Source organism: Oryx dammah, unplaced genomic scaffold, assembly GCF_014754425.2.
Source record: "Oryx dammah isolate SB20612 unplaced genomic scaffold, SCBI_Odam_1.1 HiC_scaffold_24, whole genome shotgun sequence".
Classification (NCBI taxonomy): Eukaryota; Metazoa; Chordata; class Mammalia; order Artiodactyla; family Bovidae; genus Oryx; species Oryx dammah.
The window spans coordinates 31874476-31892977 of record NW_024070208.1 but is presented as its reverse complement, the minus strand read 5'-3'; the positions used below and the strand labels follow the sequence as shown (position 1 = coordinate 31892977).

At 42.9% G+C, this 18502-nt stretch overlaps 1 protein-coding gene across 6 annotated transcripts in view; it reads left to right on the top strand.

Annotated features, from left to right (window-relative positions):
- The first annotated feature begins 17141 nt into the window (after positions 1 to 17141).
- Positions 17142 to 18502, top strand: part of PAN3 (poly(A) specific ribonuclease subunit PAN3) — a 120354-nt gene continuing 118993 nt past the window's right edge. For 2 of the 6 annotated variants that reach the window (XR_005725615.1, XR_005725614.1), the window contains exon 1: positions 17142 to 17659. Coding sequence is in view for 4 of the 6 variants with exons in the window: in XM_040266734.1 (XP_040122668.1) it covers positions 17206 to 17659 (454 nt within the window). In the remaining 2 variants the exon portion in view is untranslated. The remainder of the gene's footprint in view (positions 17660 to 18502) is intronic. The other 4 variants (XM_040266737.1, XM_040266735.1, XM_040266734.1 and 1 more) reach the window with 3 other exon arrangements.

Here is an 18502-nt window from a genome sequence, read left to right as displayed (position 1 = left end):
CTTCTGTGGTGTCAGTGCCATAAATCAGAAGTTTACATTTTATTAATAGATTGGACCAGTAGTACACACAGGCTATTTCTGGATACTTAACAGAGAGGTGCAGGCTTCCTGGGTGGCGCAGTGGTAAAAATCCACCTGCCAATGCAGGAAAGGCAAGTCACAGCTTTGATCCCTGGGTTGGAGGATGCCCTGGAGGAGGAAATGGCAACTCACTCCAGTATTCTTGCTTGGAGAATTCCACGGACAGAAGAACCTGGAGGGTTACGGTCCATGGGGTTGTAAAGAGTTGGACGCAACTGAGCACACGTGTGTATACACAGCAGAGGGGGACAGCAAGGGCGTACTAAATGAGCATCTTGGTGGTTAAGTTACTTTCCTAAAGCTAAAGCTATTTGTGTCCTGCTGGCTATAGGCGAAGGAGACTGCACAAGGATTAAGAGAACCTTAACCAGCCGAGGCTGAGTTTCCGAATCAAAAGTGAAAAGTTATTAAGTTACTCAGTGTCCAACTCTCTGGGACCCCATGGAGAACCCCGTGGACTGTAGCCCACCAGGCTCCTCCGTCCATGGGATGTGGGTTGCTATTTCCTTCTCCAGGGGATCTTCCTGACCCAGGGATCAAATCCGGGTCTCCCGCACTACGGGCAGATGCTTTAACCTCTGCACCACCAGGGGCTCTGAAACAAAGCAGAGGCTTAAAAGGCTTAGAAGATAGAGTGAGTCTTTACTCTCTGCCCACCCCTTCCTTTCTCTCTTCTTTTCTCTTTTCTCCGTTCCTCTTTCTTCTTTTATTTTCTTCTGTTTGTTTTCTCCTTTCTGAAATTCCATCTAGAGCTGAGCTGGCCATGAAAGTGGAGGGCAGATACACACACACACAACACATACACATATATGTCATCGTATCATTACTAGCTCCAAACTTTCTCCTTCAATGACAAAAAATCCCATCCACTCCCCTAGTCATTTACCTAATACTCGTGCACTTTTCATCTTTGGCATTTTGATTGTGTTTAGCCAGATAGATAAATTTTCTCGGCTTTCAAGTAATTTTTTTACTTTCTGAAAAAATGTTTGTACATTTATGGGTTAGGGGTTCAAATTAAATAAGCAGAGAGAATATTTTTCTTAAAAAAAAAATCTAAATTCCCAGAGGTTTTTTTTTTTTTAATAAACATGGCCAATTTAAAAAATTATTAATAGTTTGGAATTTCTGCATTACAGCTCATGATTGTTTTGCCATGTGAATTTTTGGAACCATTGTCAAATTTGGGAAAATGACAATGAAATTCATATGTAAGCAGTAAGATTTTGGCATCATTTCACTGCATTGGTGCCAGTGTTGCATGTTGCCTAGTTTAGAACCACCAGCGTTTGTACGGAAAAGACGTGTTAGATATATTAAGAATCAGTCCAATAATAGAAGCGGAAAACGTGTCACTTCACACAAGCCATGCTTGTGTTTGTAACTGCTCTAGGTTTTGTCCGACAAATATGGGAATTTCAACAAATTCTATTTTATGCCACTCGCACTTTTAAAAATAGTGAATGGTTTGCTTATGCTTGTACCTGTTGCGTTGGTGATGGTGGTCTAGTCGTTAAGTCGTGTCCAACTCTTGGGACCCCCATGGGCTGTAGCCCTCCAGGCTTCTCTGTCCATGGGATTTCCCAGGCAAGAATCCTGGAGTGGATAGCCATTTCCTTCTTCAAGGATCTTCCCCACCCAGGGATCAAACCCAGGTCTCCTGCATTGCAGGCAGATTCTTTATTGCTGAGCCACTTGGGAAACCCTACACATGTTATGTTATTGAACACATTCCTGACAGGAGAAGACTTCCATTCTGACCAGGTGCTGATGAGAAGCAAAGCCTCCGAGTTACAATGTCACATGTTTGATGGCTGGAAGAATTTTCTACAGACTAGGCTCTAGCTTTGCATGTTTTCAACCTTGACTCTCCTCTGCTCTCTAGATACTACATGCTTTATACTGTAATACGAACTCTGGTCCTAGATCCTGGTGTCGTGGTCCATGGTGAGTTGGCATGGATAGGTAGGAATCCTCTTAGAAGCCATTTCTATACTCTGGATGATTATCAATGACTTAATTATACATGGAAGTGACTGTGAGTGCCATAAACCTATTCCACTAAACCCAAGCCACACAAGTACCTGCCCAACCCATTATCAACAGGTCTTACTGTATAGCACAGTATTCAATATCCTGTGAGAGTAAAAGTGTTATTCTCTCAGTCACGTTCAACTCTTTGCTACCCCATGGACTGTAGTCTGCCAGGCTCCTGTCCATGGAAATCTCCAGGCAAGAATACTGGAATGCGTTACCATTCCCTTCTCCAGGGGATCATCTTGACCCAGGGATCAGGTCTCCTGCATTGCAGGTGGAATCTTTACTGTCTGACCCACCAGGAAAGCCACAGGATATTGGTACTGACATAAATATCAATATTCTGTGATAAACCATAATGGAAAGGAATATGAAAAAGAATATATATATATGTATTTGTATAACTGAGTCACTTTGCTGTACAACAGTAATTAAAACAAGATTCTAATTCAACTATACTTCAACAAAAATTTTAAAAATTTTGGTTGGTGCCAACGTAGCGATAGATAAATCAATCTCTCTGTCTCCAACTGAACATCTCCAACATGCTTCGACACAAGGGGAAGTCAAGTGGAAAGAGATGATAATTCTAACTAGTGATGGAAACATATTATTTTTTGGAATTCTCTGGCAGTCCAGTGGTTAAGACTCCACATTTCTACTGCCGAGGATTTGGATTCAATCCCTGGTCGGGGAACTAAGATGGTGCAAACCAGGAAAGGAGGTTGGGATGGCTACAGTAAACAAACAATCCATGGCTTTTCGTTGTTGAATCTTAGCCAAGAAAGAAAAGCAATCTTTCTTCTTCCTGTTGGGCTCTGCTATTGTTGCAGGGTATGAAAGCTCCCCCTTCTGGTCTCCTGACTCTATTTAATTAAAGCTTCTGTTAATTAACTTTTTACAATATTTTATCTGTTTATGTCTGTAGTAAAATACTCTCTTTCATACCCAAAATCAGTGCCTTCACATTTTCTTGATCAGTATAGGTAAAGGGTTTATTAATTTAATTAGTCTTTCCAAAGGATTGATTCTTGACAATTGAGTCTTTTTTTTTTTTTCTACTTTCTTTGGGCTTAATTTGATAAGAATTTTCCCCTAACTTTTTGAAATGGTTGTTTAAATCATTATTTTCAGTCTCTTTTCTAATATATGCTTTTAAGGTTATATTTTCCCCTTTAATTATGTGTTTAACTGTATTTTGATGTTGTCATTAATTTCTAGTTCAGTTCCACTGTCCTTAGAGACTATAATGATTTTAGTACTTTGAAATTCAGTAAGACTTGCTTTATATCTCAGCATATGGTCATTTTTATAAATGTTCTGTATATATTATATTCTGTAATTGGAAGTACAGTGCCTAACTGGTCAGATTTGCTCATAATATTTGCATTTTCCCTATTGATTTTGTCTGCTTTATCTGTCATTGAGATACATGTTTAAATTTTCCCATTTTGATTGTGGATACATCTGTTTTCTCCCTTTAGTTCTGACAATTTTCATTGCTCATTTTGAATATATATTGTATGCATACAAATTTGGAATTGTTAACTTTTTTTTTTTTTTGGCTATGCCTGCAGCTTGTAGTTATCTTAGTTCCTTGACCAGGGATTGAACCTGGGCCCTCCATATAAAAGTGCAGAAATCTAACCACTGGACTGCCAGGGAATTCCCTGGAATTGTTAAATCTTATTGATGACTTTAAATTAGAAATATGAAATGTCCTTTATATCTAGAAGTTTCTCTTGACTGTGTTTGTGTTATATACATTTTACCATCCTTTTACTTTCATTTTTTGTATTCCCAATTATGGCAAAATATATGCTTGATTTTTGTAAATCTTCCATGGTTTCATGAAAAGAATACATACTTTGGTGCTAGTGTGCAAAGTTCTGTGTTTGGCTAAAGACCAAGCCAGTTGATTACATTATTAATATATTAATATCTTTGATTTTTTTGTCCACATATCTATTAAATTCTGAAAGAGGTTTATGAAACTTTATTATAATTGTGTGTGCGTGTGCGTGTGTGTGTGTTTCTAACCAAGTTCTTGCATTGTTAAGTGCTTTTGGACTTTGGTATTCAATATTTATTGGTACGTAAAAGTTTGTCATAATTATCATTACTAGTTTGTGGAGTTTACCATCTTTATCTTTACATAATATTCTTTTTCACAGTGTTTTGGATTTAACTTTTCTATGGTTGATATTAATATTCTCATTCCTGTTTTTCGTTTGTTTGTTTGCATTTAGGCAAACATCAGAAATCCTAAACAAACAGTTGTCTCCAGATCCCTGCTGTGTGCTAGGTAATGTGAGGTGAGGAGGTTAGCAGTCTGTGCAAAAGACAAAGTTTCTTGCTTTCAGGAGTTTCATTTTAATTTTACTAATGGCATATCTCATTAAGAGTCTGGCTTGCATACATATACTTTTTCAGCAAGTCTCCTAATTTGAAGACTTTCATCAAAGAGTATAAACAAACAAAAAATCTACACTGAAACAAATATCTAATCTCTGAAACAGTAAAATCAATTATTAATACAGAACTATCAACTCTAAAATGACAATAATGGACTTACTATAAACTGTAGAAATATTAAAGTGGTTTTCTAGAATAGGGGTCCTTACTTAACCAACAGAGATGGTGCAGTGGGCTTAGCTAAGTTGAAGGAACTTTGGCAAGGCTGGTAGGAGCTGTATGAGATGTTAACAAAGGTACACTTGATTATTGGGGTTATTTCCAAGGTACAATTAATGTTAAAGTTGTATTTGATTGTAATGTATTGCACAGGAATACAATAATAATTAATGTCTTTAAGTCCCTTGAAAACTTGTAAAAGTGGCAAATTGCTTTTACTTCCACAAAGACTGAAAAATCTATATGACAGAGACAAGTATATAAGTATGATGACAGTAGAGAAATGGAATATTTCCTGCCATATCAATAAACAAAGATGTCACAGCCATCAGTGATTGCAGCTCTCCCAGTGTGAGTTTTTGAACCTGGAGTGAGCCCAGAAAGGAGAACAATGCCTGCTATCTGGCAGCCATTAGGCTATAGCCACTCCCTATGGTGAGCACTGAGGAGCTGGAGGAGGAGGATGTGAAAAACACAGGATACCAGCCCCAGATAGCTGAGATGCATAAGAAAGGAGTGATTTCAGACAGCCCAGCCTCTTGCATCTTCCCACACATACAAAAGTGCTAAATTCCTTAACTTGAGATATCTGTTTGGTGTTGTTCAGTGGCTCAGTCTTGTCCAACTCTTTGCGACCCAATGGACTGCAGCACGCCAGGCTTCCCTGTCCTTCATACCTGAGATATCGGGTTTTCCTTAATTAACAATACTCTTTGGGCTTCCCAGGTGGCATTAGTGGCAAAGAACCTGCCTGCCAATGCAGAAGACATAAGAGATACAAGTTCCATCCTCTGGAAGGTCCCCTGGAAAAGGAAATGGTAACCTGCTTCAGTATTCTTGCCTGGAAAATCCCATAGACAGAGGAGCATGGTGAGCTAAAAACCAGGGAGTAACAAGAGCTAGATACAACTGAAGTAACTTTACATGTTTGTTGTTCAAACTTAACATTTCCTTTGTTGCAAACATTTGTATAACCCAACTCCTCCCCCCACCTCCTTGGAGCAATTCTCTCAGGGTCATTTGAAATGCTGCCTCCAGGGCTTGGAGTCCTAAAAATTCCCACTGAATAAAACATAACTCTCAACTTTTAGGTTGTGACTATTTTTTTAAGTTGATACAGCAATGAAAGACTCTCTCTTCTAGTTGAGGATCACAGACATGCTAAAAAAAATCTTACAACATAGCAGTTACTGGTAATTGCCACAAAGGGGAAGGCTTTTGTTTTTAGTGCACCAAAAATTTGTTAAGACAAGATTAGTACTAGGAAGTTGCTAATAACCTTGTATAGAATTATGGAGCAAAAGTTAGAGCATTAGATGATATACAATTTACAGATAGATATAAACTCAGTACATTTCATTCTGGGATTCAAAAATAGTTTTAATTTACCAACATCTAAAGATGCTTGCTCCTGGGAAGAAAAGTTATGACCAACCTAGACGGCGTATTTAAAAGCAGAGACATTACTTTACCAACAAAGGTCCATCTAGTCAAAGCTTGGTTTTTCCAGCAGTTATGTATGGATGTGAGAGTTGGACTATAAGGAAAGCTCAGCACTGAAGAATTGATGCTTTTGAACTGTGGTGTTGGAGAAGACTCTTGAGAGTCCCTTGGACTGCAAGGAGATCCAAACAGTCCATCCTAAAGGAAATCCATCCCAAAGATTCATTGGAAGGACTGATGCTGAAGCTGAAACTCCAAAACTTTGGCCACCTGATACGAAGAAGTGACTCATTTGAAAGGACCCTGATGCTGGGAAAGATTGAAGGCAGGAGGAGAAGAGGACGACACAGGATGAGATGGTTGGATGGCATCATTGACTCAATGGACATGAGTTTGAGTAAACTCTGGTACTGGCATTGGACAGGGAGCCTGGCATGCTCCAGTCCATGGGGTCGCAAAGAGTCAGACACAACTGAGCAACTGAACTGAACCTCATGTAGTTCCCGGTCCAGAATGTATTGAGGGAGAATTTTTAAACTTGGGCTGCCGTTATTAATACTATCCCTAACTATTCACAAAGTATGACATTTCACCCCCACTCGTGAGTTATTGGTACTTAAGGGAGAGAAGCATGCAACAGAGGATGAGATGGTTGGATGGCATCACCGACTCAGTGGACATGAGTTTGAGCAATCTCTGGGAGATAGTGAAGCCTGGCATGCTGCAGTTCATGGGTCGTGCAGTTCAAACACGACTTAGCGACTGAACAACAACAACAACAAATTAACACAAGCTTCTAGCAGTCTGCTGCTGGGGGGGAATGTCCCTGGAGGCCATCTGCACAAAATGTAATTCTCACAGTATATCCCAGAGCAAACATAATTGATGGACTGTATATCATTTTGGATGTAGTCTTTATTAGCATGAAAATGACTTAGTGTTGACCAAAAACTTATTATTAGTAATCGATGCTCAAGAATGAACCCTTCCTAAAAAAGGGCTCTTTAGCCTTACTATTGGAGAAGGCAATGGCACCCCACTCCAGTACTCTTGCCTGGAAAGTCCCATGGACGGAGGAACCTGGTAGGCTGCAGTCCATGGGGTCGCTAAGAGTCGGGCACGACTGAGCGACTTCACTTTCACTTTTCACTTTCATGCACTGGAGAAGGAAATGGCAACCCATTGCAGTGTTCTTGCCTGGAGAATCCCAGAGACAGAAGAGCCTAGTGGGCTTCTGTCTATGGGGTCGCACAGAGTCGGACACAACTGAAGTGACTTAGCAATAGCAACAGCAGTAGCCTTACTATGGAGAAGGCAATGGCATCCCACTCCAGTACTCTTGCCTGGAAAATCCCATGGATGGGAGGAGCCTGGTGGGCTGCAGTCCATGGGGTCTCTAAGAGTCGGACACGACTGAAATGACTTAGCAGCAGCAGCAGCCTTACTATGTGAGTAGGTAGTTGTCTACAAAATGTATTTTTAGGGGATATGAAATGTGTGAAAAATAATACTCAGAAAAATTTTAAAAAGCAATCATGAATATATAATCAAATCCTTTCCTTTTAGAACACTTATAGTTATACGGGAAGATTATATATTCTAATAATGCTCCCATTGTTTTTTATGAAATTATTCTCAGCATCAGCTCTTGATCCACACTAGAATATTGGCTTTGTTTCTATTGACATCATTATCTTTAATCACAAATGACATGGTTTGGCTCAGGAATTTTTATTTCCCACAACTGGCTCTGATAACTTTGAGTCATTTCCAAAAATCAAATCTTCCCTTAAGATCGAAGATTTACTACTACGAAGATATTTTTAGAAATGTGATTAGAGTACTTAAGCAAATCTTAAAAACACATTATAATTTAGAGTTAAGTCTAGTTTTTGCCAAGGTGACTACTTGGAAAGAAATATTCGAGTATCAGTTGAAAGAGAGAAAAAAATCTCATTATTACATACTTCCATTTCTTCTATCCAAAGATAGGAATATTGCTGCATTTGTGTACATTAGTGCCAGAGAACACAAAATTTTGCAAGTTACTCTCTTTCCCTATTAGTGTGCAATTATGGGTTTCAAAATCCTGGACTTGCGTGAGGGATACCAAAAAGAATCTAAGGGAATGAAATATGGATTTGATGCATTTCAATGAAGGATGAGGAAGAAATATATTTAATCCTGAGGTGAGATGAAGATAACAGTAAGAAAATCCAGAATGGGAGGATATAAGCTCTGATGAGATGGCTGCAGTTCAGGAGAAAGATCATAGAACAAGGGAGCCTCGAGAGTCTCAGCTGATTTATTTTGGGGCAAATGACAGAATTTTACAGATCTTTTCAAAGTCTCAGAATCCCAGTACTAATACAACATCTTCATTTTAACTGTTTCACAGGATTGTTGGGAGAAGTGATGAACAAGTCTGGATGCTTTTGCAGGCTGTGAAACACTACGGAATCTGAGGCATCATTACAGTAATTGCCAACATCATCATCAAATAAGAGATGCATGAGAGTGCTAAAAGAAGTAATATTGAAGGAAATAAAAATTGTCAGAAGTAGGATCTATTTTACACAGAAAGGTGGTTAAAATTACTTTGCAAATAAAAATTTTTACTTACTGGCAGAGAGATTATTTTTGCCATGAAGTTCTCATTGTATCATTCAGTCCTTAGGACAGCTCCATAAAGCAGGGACTAGTTCCATTTTAAAAATTAAGAAACTGAAGCTGAGCGATGTTAAGGGATTTCTTAAAAGCCGCACAGATATAGGTAGTAAACACCAGGTTTCAAAACAGTTATTTTAATTCCAAATCTGGTGTATCTTTTTGTTTCATTAACATTACATTTTGTGCTCACAAAAGCGAGCTTAAAGCTCAGAGGATATCCTATGCGTTGTCTTGAATTGTAATAAGTGAATTATTTGAAATGTATTTCACAAATACTCCTGCAACGCCTACCATGCAGGCTTCACTGAATGGCAGAGGTGGAAGAAACACTGGTGACTGGACCCCAAGAAAGAGGAGTGTGAGAAACTGTTAACACTGCTCAATATTCTAGAGGAAATATAAAACAGCTGAAGAAAAGTACTAATAAATCTGCTAACTAATACCAGTGGTGGCTCTGGGGAAAAAAAGATTAACACAGCAAGGACAAACATCAGATTAATCTTGATTAAGAGATGAACAGGAGATGAAGATAATTGTTATGTATGGATGATTCAAATAAATTGCCTGTGAAGAGAAGTGAGGGCAAAAAAAGGAGTGGTCATGTATGGATGTGAGAGTTGGACTGTGAAGAAACCTGAGCGCCAGAGAATTGATGCTTTTGAACTGTGGTGCTGGAGAAGACTCTTGTGAGTCCCTTGGACTGCAAGGAGATCCAACCAGTCCATCCTAAAGGAGATCAGTCCTGGGTGTTCATTGGAAGGACTGATGCTAAAGCTGAAACTCCAATACCTCATGCAAAGAGTTGACTCATTGGAAAAGACACTGATGCTGGGAGGGATTGGGGGCAGGAGGAGAAGGGGACGACAGAGGATGAGATGGCTGGATGGTATCACCGACTCGATGGATGTGAGTCTGAGTGAACTCTGGCAGTTGGTGATGGACAGGGAGGCCTGGCATGCTGTGATTCATGGGATCGCAGAGTCGGACACGACTGAGCAACTGAACTGAACTGAATGAGAATTTTAAAAATAAATTTTTTTTTTTAATAAATTCTTAATTACATAAGCAGGCATATATTCTTCTTGTAAACTGAAGTGATACAAATAAAGCTAAAGGCCTCTTTCATCACTCCTCCCAGTCCCTTCCTGTTTGCAATTTAATGTTTATTCTTCCAGCCCTTTCTGTATAGATTTATATATAGCTTTACAAGGAATATGTTTTAATGATCTTACATAAAAGGTGCTGTATTCCACATATGTATCTGTATTATACCTTTTTCATTCAATGATAAGTCTTAGACAGCAATGGTATACACGATCCATTTATGAAGATTTAGGTTACTTCCAATTCTACTGTTATCAACAGTGCCTCAAGGGAGCATCGTATATATGTCTCCTTGAACACAACAGTACTTTTCTAGGGGAGATACCACAAGTTGCACTGTTGAGCCATAGGGTATGAATATTTAAAAATTTCATAGATACTGCCAAATTGTCCCCCTACATAGCTGTGTCAGTTAGCCTTCTTAGCAGGAGTGACTGTTTATGGGGCTTTTTAAAAAAAGGAGAAAAATATTATTTTTTCTAATCACAAGATGTTCACAATGGGAAGGCATAAATGACTTAAAAATTATTTCAGTTTACATATTTGCATACTAAGAAGAAGGTCAGAAAAAAGAAGACACTGATGGAGAATGAAATGGTAGGGGAGGTTCACAGCATGAGTGAAAGGTCCTGGATGGAAGGAGGGCCCCTGTTCTGTTAAGATGAGGCGGAGTCTCCTTTTCATGGCTGAACAAAATAGAAAGCAAGCTAGCAAGGCTGGGAAAGGTGGAACTGAATAATGTGGACAAATGTTAAAATATAGGAAAAATAAGAAAGCAGATGACAAGGATAATGTTTCTCAAAGGAAAAGTAGTAAAAATTTTGGTAAATTCTGCATATTAATAATATAGCAACATATTAAAGGCTCTGAAAAAGACTTAAAAGTTGTTTAACTCAGTTTCCCAAATTTTGTCAATAACATAAGCTTTTGCTTTGTATCAGTTAACATACTGTTAAACCAATCTTCTGTGAAATATGCTTTGAAAGTGTTAGTTGCTCAGTGGAAACCAACTCTTTGCAGCCCCATGAACTATAGCTTGTCAGGCTCCTCTGTCCATGGGATTCTCCAGGCAAGTATACTGGAGTGGGCAGCCACTCCCTTCTCCAGGGGATCTTCCTGACCCTGGGATCGAGTCTGGGTCTCCTGCCTCGCAGGCAGATTCTTTACCATCTGAGCCACCAAGGGAAGTCCTGAGAAATACCAGACTAGTGAAAATTTCGAAGGAACTGCCAACAAGTGTCCAGGATGTTTTCACAAAATTAATTTATTTGAAAATAAAATGAAATAAGAAATACAGAGAACAGTTTAACAAAAGCCCATATACTCACTCCTTAGAATTAAAAGATTAAGATTAAATTACAATAAAGTTTTAACACTTATTTTTCTATTATAGAAATAATGTATGTTCATGACACAGATTTGGGAAGTGGAGGAAAAATAGGAAGAACCTTCTCTGTTGTGTTATCAGTAAAACCACCATTAATATTTTCAGGTAGTTACTTTAATCTTTATTTCTATTAGACTTTTTATTGTTTATATCATTACAATAAAACAACAAATGCAGTTTTGCATCATGTTAAATACTTACACTATCATAAGCACTGTTGCACAGTTCATGGTTTTTTAATGGCTGCATAATATTCTTTGTGAATAGTCCACTGTTTAACATTCCACTTGGTTCTAGAATTTAGACTGTTTGCATCTTTTCTTTTTTGGCTTTCATACGCTATATTTCAATGAGCACACTGTAGCATGAAACTTGTTATTTAGAGTTACCTTCTTAGGATTTATTTGCAAAGTAGAATAAGAATGATGTACATTTTAAAGGCTTCTAAAAAAACACTGCTAACTTGCTTTGAGGATGCAGGATTGGGGAGAAGTGGGTGATGCTGTATTATCAATGCTTTATTAAAGAGTGTTTGCTCTGTTTTCCTCAATTTATTTGAGGTTTCATCTTGTTAGCACTGCTGAGCTTTTTTCAGCTGATGGAGATTTACAAATCCTAATCTGTCATTGATCACATTGTGTACTGGCAAGAATACACAGAAGAACTATACAAAAAAGATCCTCACAATCCAGAAAATCACAATGGTATGATCACTCACCTAGAGTTAGACATCCTGGAATGCAAAGTCAAGTGGGCCTTAGGAAGCATCACTATGAACAAAGCTAGTGGAGGTGATGGAATTCCAGATGAGCTATTTCAAATCCTAAAAGATGATGCTGTGAAAGTGCTGCATTTAATATGCTAGAAAATTTGGAAAACTCAGCAGTGGTCACAGGACTGGAAAAGGTCCGTTTTCATTCCAATCCCAAAGAAAGGCAATGCCAAAGAATGTTCAAACTACTGCACAATTGCACTCATCTCACATGCTAGTAAAGTAATGCTCAAAATTCTCCAAGCCAGGCTTCAACAGTACATGAACCATGAACTCCCAGATACTCAAACTGGTTTTAGAAAAGGCAGAGGAACCAGAAGTCAAATTGCCAATGTCTGCTGGATCATTGAAAACACAAGAGAGTTCCAGAAAAACATCTATTTCTGCTTTACTGACTATGCCAAAGCCGTTGACTGTGTGGATCATTACAAACTGTGGAAAATTCTTAAAGAGATGGGAATACCAGACCACCTGACCTGCCTCTTGAGAAATCTGCAGGTCAGGAAGCAACAGTTAGAACTGCACATGGAACAACAGACTGTTTCCAAATCGGGAATGAGTACATCAAGGCTGTATATTTTCACCCTGCTTATTTAACTTCTATGCAGAGTACCTCATGAGAAACGCTGGGCTGGAGGAAGCACAAGCTGGAATCAAGATTGCTGGGAGAAATATCAATAACCTCAGATATGCAGATGACACCACCCTTGTGGCAGAAAGCGAAGAAGAACTAAAGAACCTCTTGAAGAAAGTGAAAGAGGAGAATGAAAAAGTTGGCTTAAAGCTCAACATTCAGAAAATGAACATCATGGCATCTGGTCCCATCACTTCATGGCAAATAGATGGGGAAACAGTGGAAACAGTGACAGACTTTATATTTTCTTGGGCTCCAAAATCACCGCAGATGGTGACTGCAGCCATGAAATTAAAAGATGCTTACTCCTTAGAAGAAGTTATGACCAACCTAGACAGCATATTAAAAAGCAGAGACATTACTTTGCCAACAAAGGTCCATCTAGTCAAAGCTATGGTTTTTCCAGTAGTCATGTATGGATGTGAGAGTTGGACTATAAAGAAAGGTGAGAGTCAAAGAATTGATGCTTTTGAACTGTGTTGTTGGAGAAGACTCTTGAGAGTCTTTTGGACTGCAAGAAGATCCAACAGTCCATCCTAAAGGAAATCAGTCCTGAATATTCATTGGAATGACTGATGTTGAAGCTGAAACTCCAAACCTTTGGCCACCTGATGCGAAGAGCTGACTCATTTGAAAAGCCCCTGATGCTGGGAAAGATTGAAGGCAGGAGAAGGGGACGACAGAGGATGAGATGGTTGGATGGCACCACTGACTCAATGGACATGAGTTTGAGTAAACTCTGGGAGTTGGTGATGGACAGGGAGGCCTGTTGTGCTGCAGTCCACGGAGCTGCAAAGAGTCGGACATGACTGAACGGATCTAATTTCCACTGGTCTCCCAACACATTGCAGATCTGCTAAATTTGCCATGTATTTCTTCATCTAGGCGGTTGATAACGTTTTTTTTTTTTTTTTTTTCATAAAAATAGGTTAAAAACAGACTCCCAAGGAGGTCAGTAAAGACCATGTTGATATGTGGTCAACTTATCAATACTTTCTGGATATTGTTCAATGAGCTCCAAAGCCAGCTTTTTCAACATTTTGACTGACTAATCAAAGAGCACTGAAGTCTCCTAACCATAGCATTGCAGCCTACTTTCCTCCATCTTGTTCACAGGGATTTAATATAGGAAACTGTCAAACATGGTATTGAGGGGTGACTTGCTCTACCTTTGGCATTTCTCTCATGGCCCCAGTAACTCTTGAGGACGAAGGATGTATCCTATACACTTCTGTGTATCAGTGCCTAGCACAGAACCTGCGTGGTACATTGTATACAGGAGATTCTCAACAAAGGCTTATCTGAAAGATATGCTTGATATGGTATGAATTTAATGAATCTGTTTTCTCTCCATTGATACTTCTCTTTCTTAGCCATCCACAGATACACACACTCATTTAGAAATGGTCAAATATGTAGTGGAAAGAGCACATCTTTTGTAATTAGAAGGCGTGAACACAAGTCCTGGCTTTGCAATTTACTAGCTGTTTGTGGCTGTTGTTTAGCTGCTAAGTCGTGTTCAACTGTTTGTGACCCCATGGACTGTAGCCTGCTAGGCTCCTCTGTCCACAGGATTCTCCAGGCAAAAATACTGGAGATGGTTGCCACTTTCTTCTCTAGGGGATCTTCCCAAGCCAGGGATTGAACCCCTATCTCCTGTATTGGCAGGCGGGTTCTCTACCACTGAGCCACCAGGGAAGCACCTTACAAGCTGGTAACTTCATGTAACTCTAGACCTTCAGTTTGTTCATCAATAGAATGGTGGTAACTCATCTTCTTTGGGCTTCCCTGGTGGCTCAGATGGTAGTGTCTGCCCGCAATGCGGGAGACCGGGGTTCAATTCCTGGGTAGGGAAGATCCCCTGGAGAAGGAAATGGCAACCCACTCCAGTATTGACCGAGAAACCTGGTGGGCTACAGTCCATGGGGTCACAAAGAGTCGGACACAACTGAGCGACTTCACTTTCACTTTCATCTTCTTTACTTTCATCATATAGTTCTTATGAGTCAATCTTTTTTCTAAAGGGAAATTTGATTATGCCATTACTTGACTTTTTAAAACCCTGTAAGTCTCTGATGCTGGGAGGGACTGGGGGCAGGAGGAGAAGGGGACGACAGGGGATGAGATGGCTGGATGGCATCACCGACACGATGGACGTGTTTTGAGTGAACTCCCGGAGTTGGTGATGGACAGGGAGGCCTGGCGTGCTGCAATTCATGGGGTCACAAAGAGTTGGATACCACTGACCGACTGAACTGAACTGAATAACTTTCTATTGTCCTCAAGAAAAATGTCTAGTCCTTTCCTGTGCCTTCGAAGGATTCTATGATCCCACCCCAACTCAATTCTTCACTAGCATCATTCTAACAACCTAAGCTCTTTTTCACCTCAAGGCCTTTATCTCAAGCTGTTCCCTTTGCCTGCAAAGCTCCTTCCTGCACTCTTACACATGGGCTACTAGTAGCAGTAATACTACTGTACCAAGAGAAATAGCTACAATCTACTCAATCCTTACTAAGCACTGGATACTTTATATACACTATTAGTTTATCCATTACCAAGTGACCAACTAACCATTCTTAGCTGGTTTATAGATAAGGCACAGAGAAGTGAAGCAATTTACCTCAAGTAACACAGCTGTTAAGTGTAGGCACTGGATTACAAACTCAGATATGTCCCAATTCAAAGCATATGTTCTCCTTTCCTGCTAATAAGGTATCAGCTTTTCTCCAGAAAGCCCACACTCTAATAGCTAATGTGATAAGGTTAGTACTTAACACACAGGTTTGTAATCGCCTGTGTACCATGTGTCTCTCCAACTAGGGGATAAACAAACCATCTGAAACTCAGAAAAGAATGCCTCTTGTTTACTTTTGCTTCCCCAGCTCTGAGCTCAGTTCCTGGTACACGTTAACAGGCATTAATAAAGCATTTGTTGAACATACATACATGTGAAAATGTTTTTAAACATGTATTAAAACATGTTTTAATACAATGTTATTTCTAATTTAGCTAAGGAATATCACCAGGTTTACCCGTTTGTGGGTTATGGAATCCACTCCCCCACCCTGCTCCTTTTGCACTGTGGTACACTGGCTTCTCTTCCTTCTTCTGTTTGCCACAAATACCGCCAACAAACGTCTCCCCTCCCTTCCAACTGCCTTTTGAGAAAATCGACTGCAGAGGAGAAAAACTAAAATACTACTTTCCCTTCATAGCAACTCTTTAAAAACTCTTGCAAACTTTTTTTTTTTAAATACAGCGGAGCATAACATTAGCAATGGGTGCGCGAAAACCCTATCCTTTGAAAATGAATTTCGAATCAAGACTAGACCGGAGAAAAGAACCCCGGGCGCAGGTAGAACTGAAACGTTCAGGGGCTGCCTCTGCCGCGCTGTCCCCAGGTGGCATCTTATTTTTTTTCATAATATTTTACTGTAGGCTTTCAGTAATATAAATAGAGAACACAGGTGCTGTACTCAGCTGGGGGTTTGCCTAAGTCAACCTCCTTTGCTTCCAGTTTTTTTTTTTGATAAAAGGCCCAGGAGTTTTAGGCAATCATTTCTGTAGCTCTCCTCACCCTCAGCTGGAAGGGAAAAAAAAAAAAAGAGGACGGTGGGGGAAAAGTGAAGGCGCGGAAGTGCGACGAACGGACGGAGCTCCTCTCCCAGCAGAGCCAGGGATTGGGCTCCGGCCTCAGGTGCGCCCCCCCCACCTAAGAAATGACCATCACATTCCGTGAATTTCGTCGTTTCAATTAAGAAATGACGCTCCGGCTTTACAAGTAAGAGGACAAACGAAAGCGGGAAGGCCTGTCGCCTCGTGAGAACGCTCCCCCAGCCCGCTCGGCGTCGGAGAAGCTCCGCCGCAAACCGCCCACCGCCCGCCCGCCCAACCGACGCCCGGCCAGGATTCCCCCTCCCTCGTTGGCGCTCCCGCTACCCACAAGCCCCCGCGGGCCGGCGCGCAGGCGCAGCGGCGACGGCCGTCTCAGGAAGAGGAAAAGGGAATAAACAACTCGGAGGAACCAGAGCGCGAGAGAGCGAGTGGAGGCAGAATTTAAAAATAAACCGGCCCCTCCGTCCTCCCAGCCCGTTCGCTGCCGCCGCCGCTCCCCTCCCCTCCCCCTACTCCCCGAGCCCGCGCCCTCGAAGTCCGTGTCAGAGGGCCCGCGCGCCCACTCAGTCGTCCCGCGCGCGGCCCCTTTAAGAAAAGAGAAGGCGAGAGTGAGTGAGAGAGACTCCCGGCTCTCCCCCTCCCCGCCCCTCCCTCCTGCCCCCTCCTCCCTCCCCTCTCCCCTCCCCTCCCCCCCTCCCCGGGCGGCTCCGGCTCCCGCAGCGGGACAGACCCGCCCGCCCGGGCTTTTCTCCGGCCCCCGGCAGCGCCGTCCCTCCCTCCCCAGTCTATGGTGGCGGCGGCGGAAGACGAGGCTGCGGCGTTGCCATGAACAGTGGCGGCGGCCTCCCGCCCCCCTCGGCCGCCGCCTCCTCCGCGTCCTCCTCGCTGGCGGCGGCCGGGGCGGTAGTGGCGGTGGCCCCGCCGGGGGTCGGGGGCGTCCCCGGTGGGGCGGCGGCGGCGGCGGCGGCAGCGGCGGGGGTGAAGCTGAAGTACTGCCGCTACTACGCCAAGGATAAGACGTGCTTCTACGGGGAGGAGTGTCAGTTCCTGCATGAGGATCCAGCCGCCGGGGCCGCGCCGGGCCTCGGCCTCCATAGCAACAGCGTCCCCCTGGCTCTGGCGGGCGCGCCCGGGGCCGGCTTCCCGCCCGGAGCGGTCCCGGCCGGAGGAGCCGGGCCGCCCGCGGGGCCCAAGAAGCCGGACCTGGGGGGCCCCGGGCCCGGAGCCGGCGGAGGCGGAGGTGGCAACAGTGGGGTCCTCGACGGGCCGCGGCTGGCAAGTGAGTGTGGCCCGCGGGCTGGGGGCTTCGGGGCAGCGGGGGCAGGGGGCGCCGGAGCCTGGCCCGCGGGGTCCCCCTCTCCCCTCAGCTTTCGTCTCCCTCAGCGCTCCGAGAGGCCTACGCCCGGGGCCTGGGGCCTCCTTCCGTCTTCCTGCCTCCCCTCCCCACGGCTCTTGGCCCGCTCGGGCGGCTAGGGCCGGCCGGCTCCCCGGGAACGGGGGGCGGTGGACTTTTGGGGGGGGGGGGGGGTGGGGGGGGGGGCAGGGAGGACGGGGGATGGGCCGCGGCGTGCGCGAGATGGGGGTGTCGCTTCCGGGGGGTGTGGAAAGGGGCCGGGTTTGCCGGCACCTGTGAGTGTGTGTGCGCGCGCGCCCCGGGCCGAGTGGAGGGGTCCCCCGGTGGGTGTGTGCCGGTCGGGGCGGGCTCCGCGGCTTCCAGGAGTGGGTTGGAAGAGCGGAAAAAGTTTTTTTTTTTTTTTTTTTCTTTTTTCTTCTGTGTATGTGTGCAAGGCTTCTGGGAGAGAGGTTTTCCAGGCAGGAAATGCTTTCTAAGGAATCGGGAGCGAACCGACAAGCAGCCGTCTCTCGCGTGGTTGGTCTGAGTCGGGATTTCATCCAAACTTGCATTTCCGCAGTTTTCTTGAAAGCTGGCGGGAGTCTGCAGGGTGTCCGGAGGTGTATTGCTTGTCTTCTTCTACTTTGTATCCAGAGAACCCTCAGCTCGGAGCCTCGGAAACGTGCCACGCCATGAGCCGCGCACACTTGTGTGCGACTGAGCCCTCGAATTCGGCTCTTTTAGGGCAGCGGGCCTTTTTTCACTTGTCTTCTGTTACCTTGTAACTTG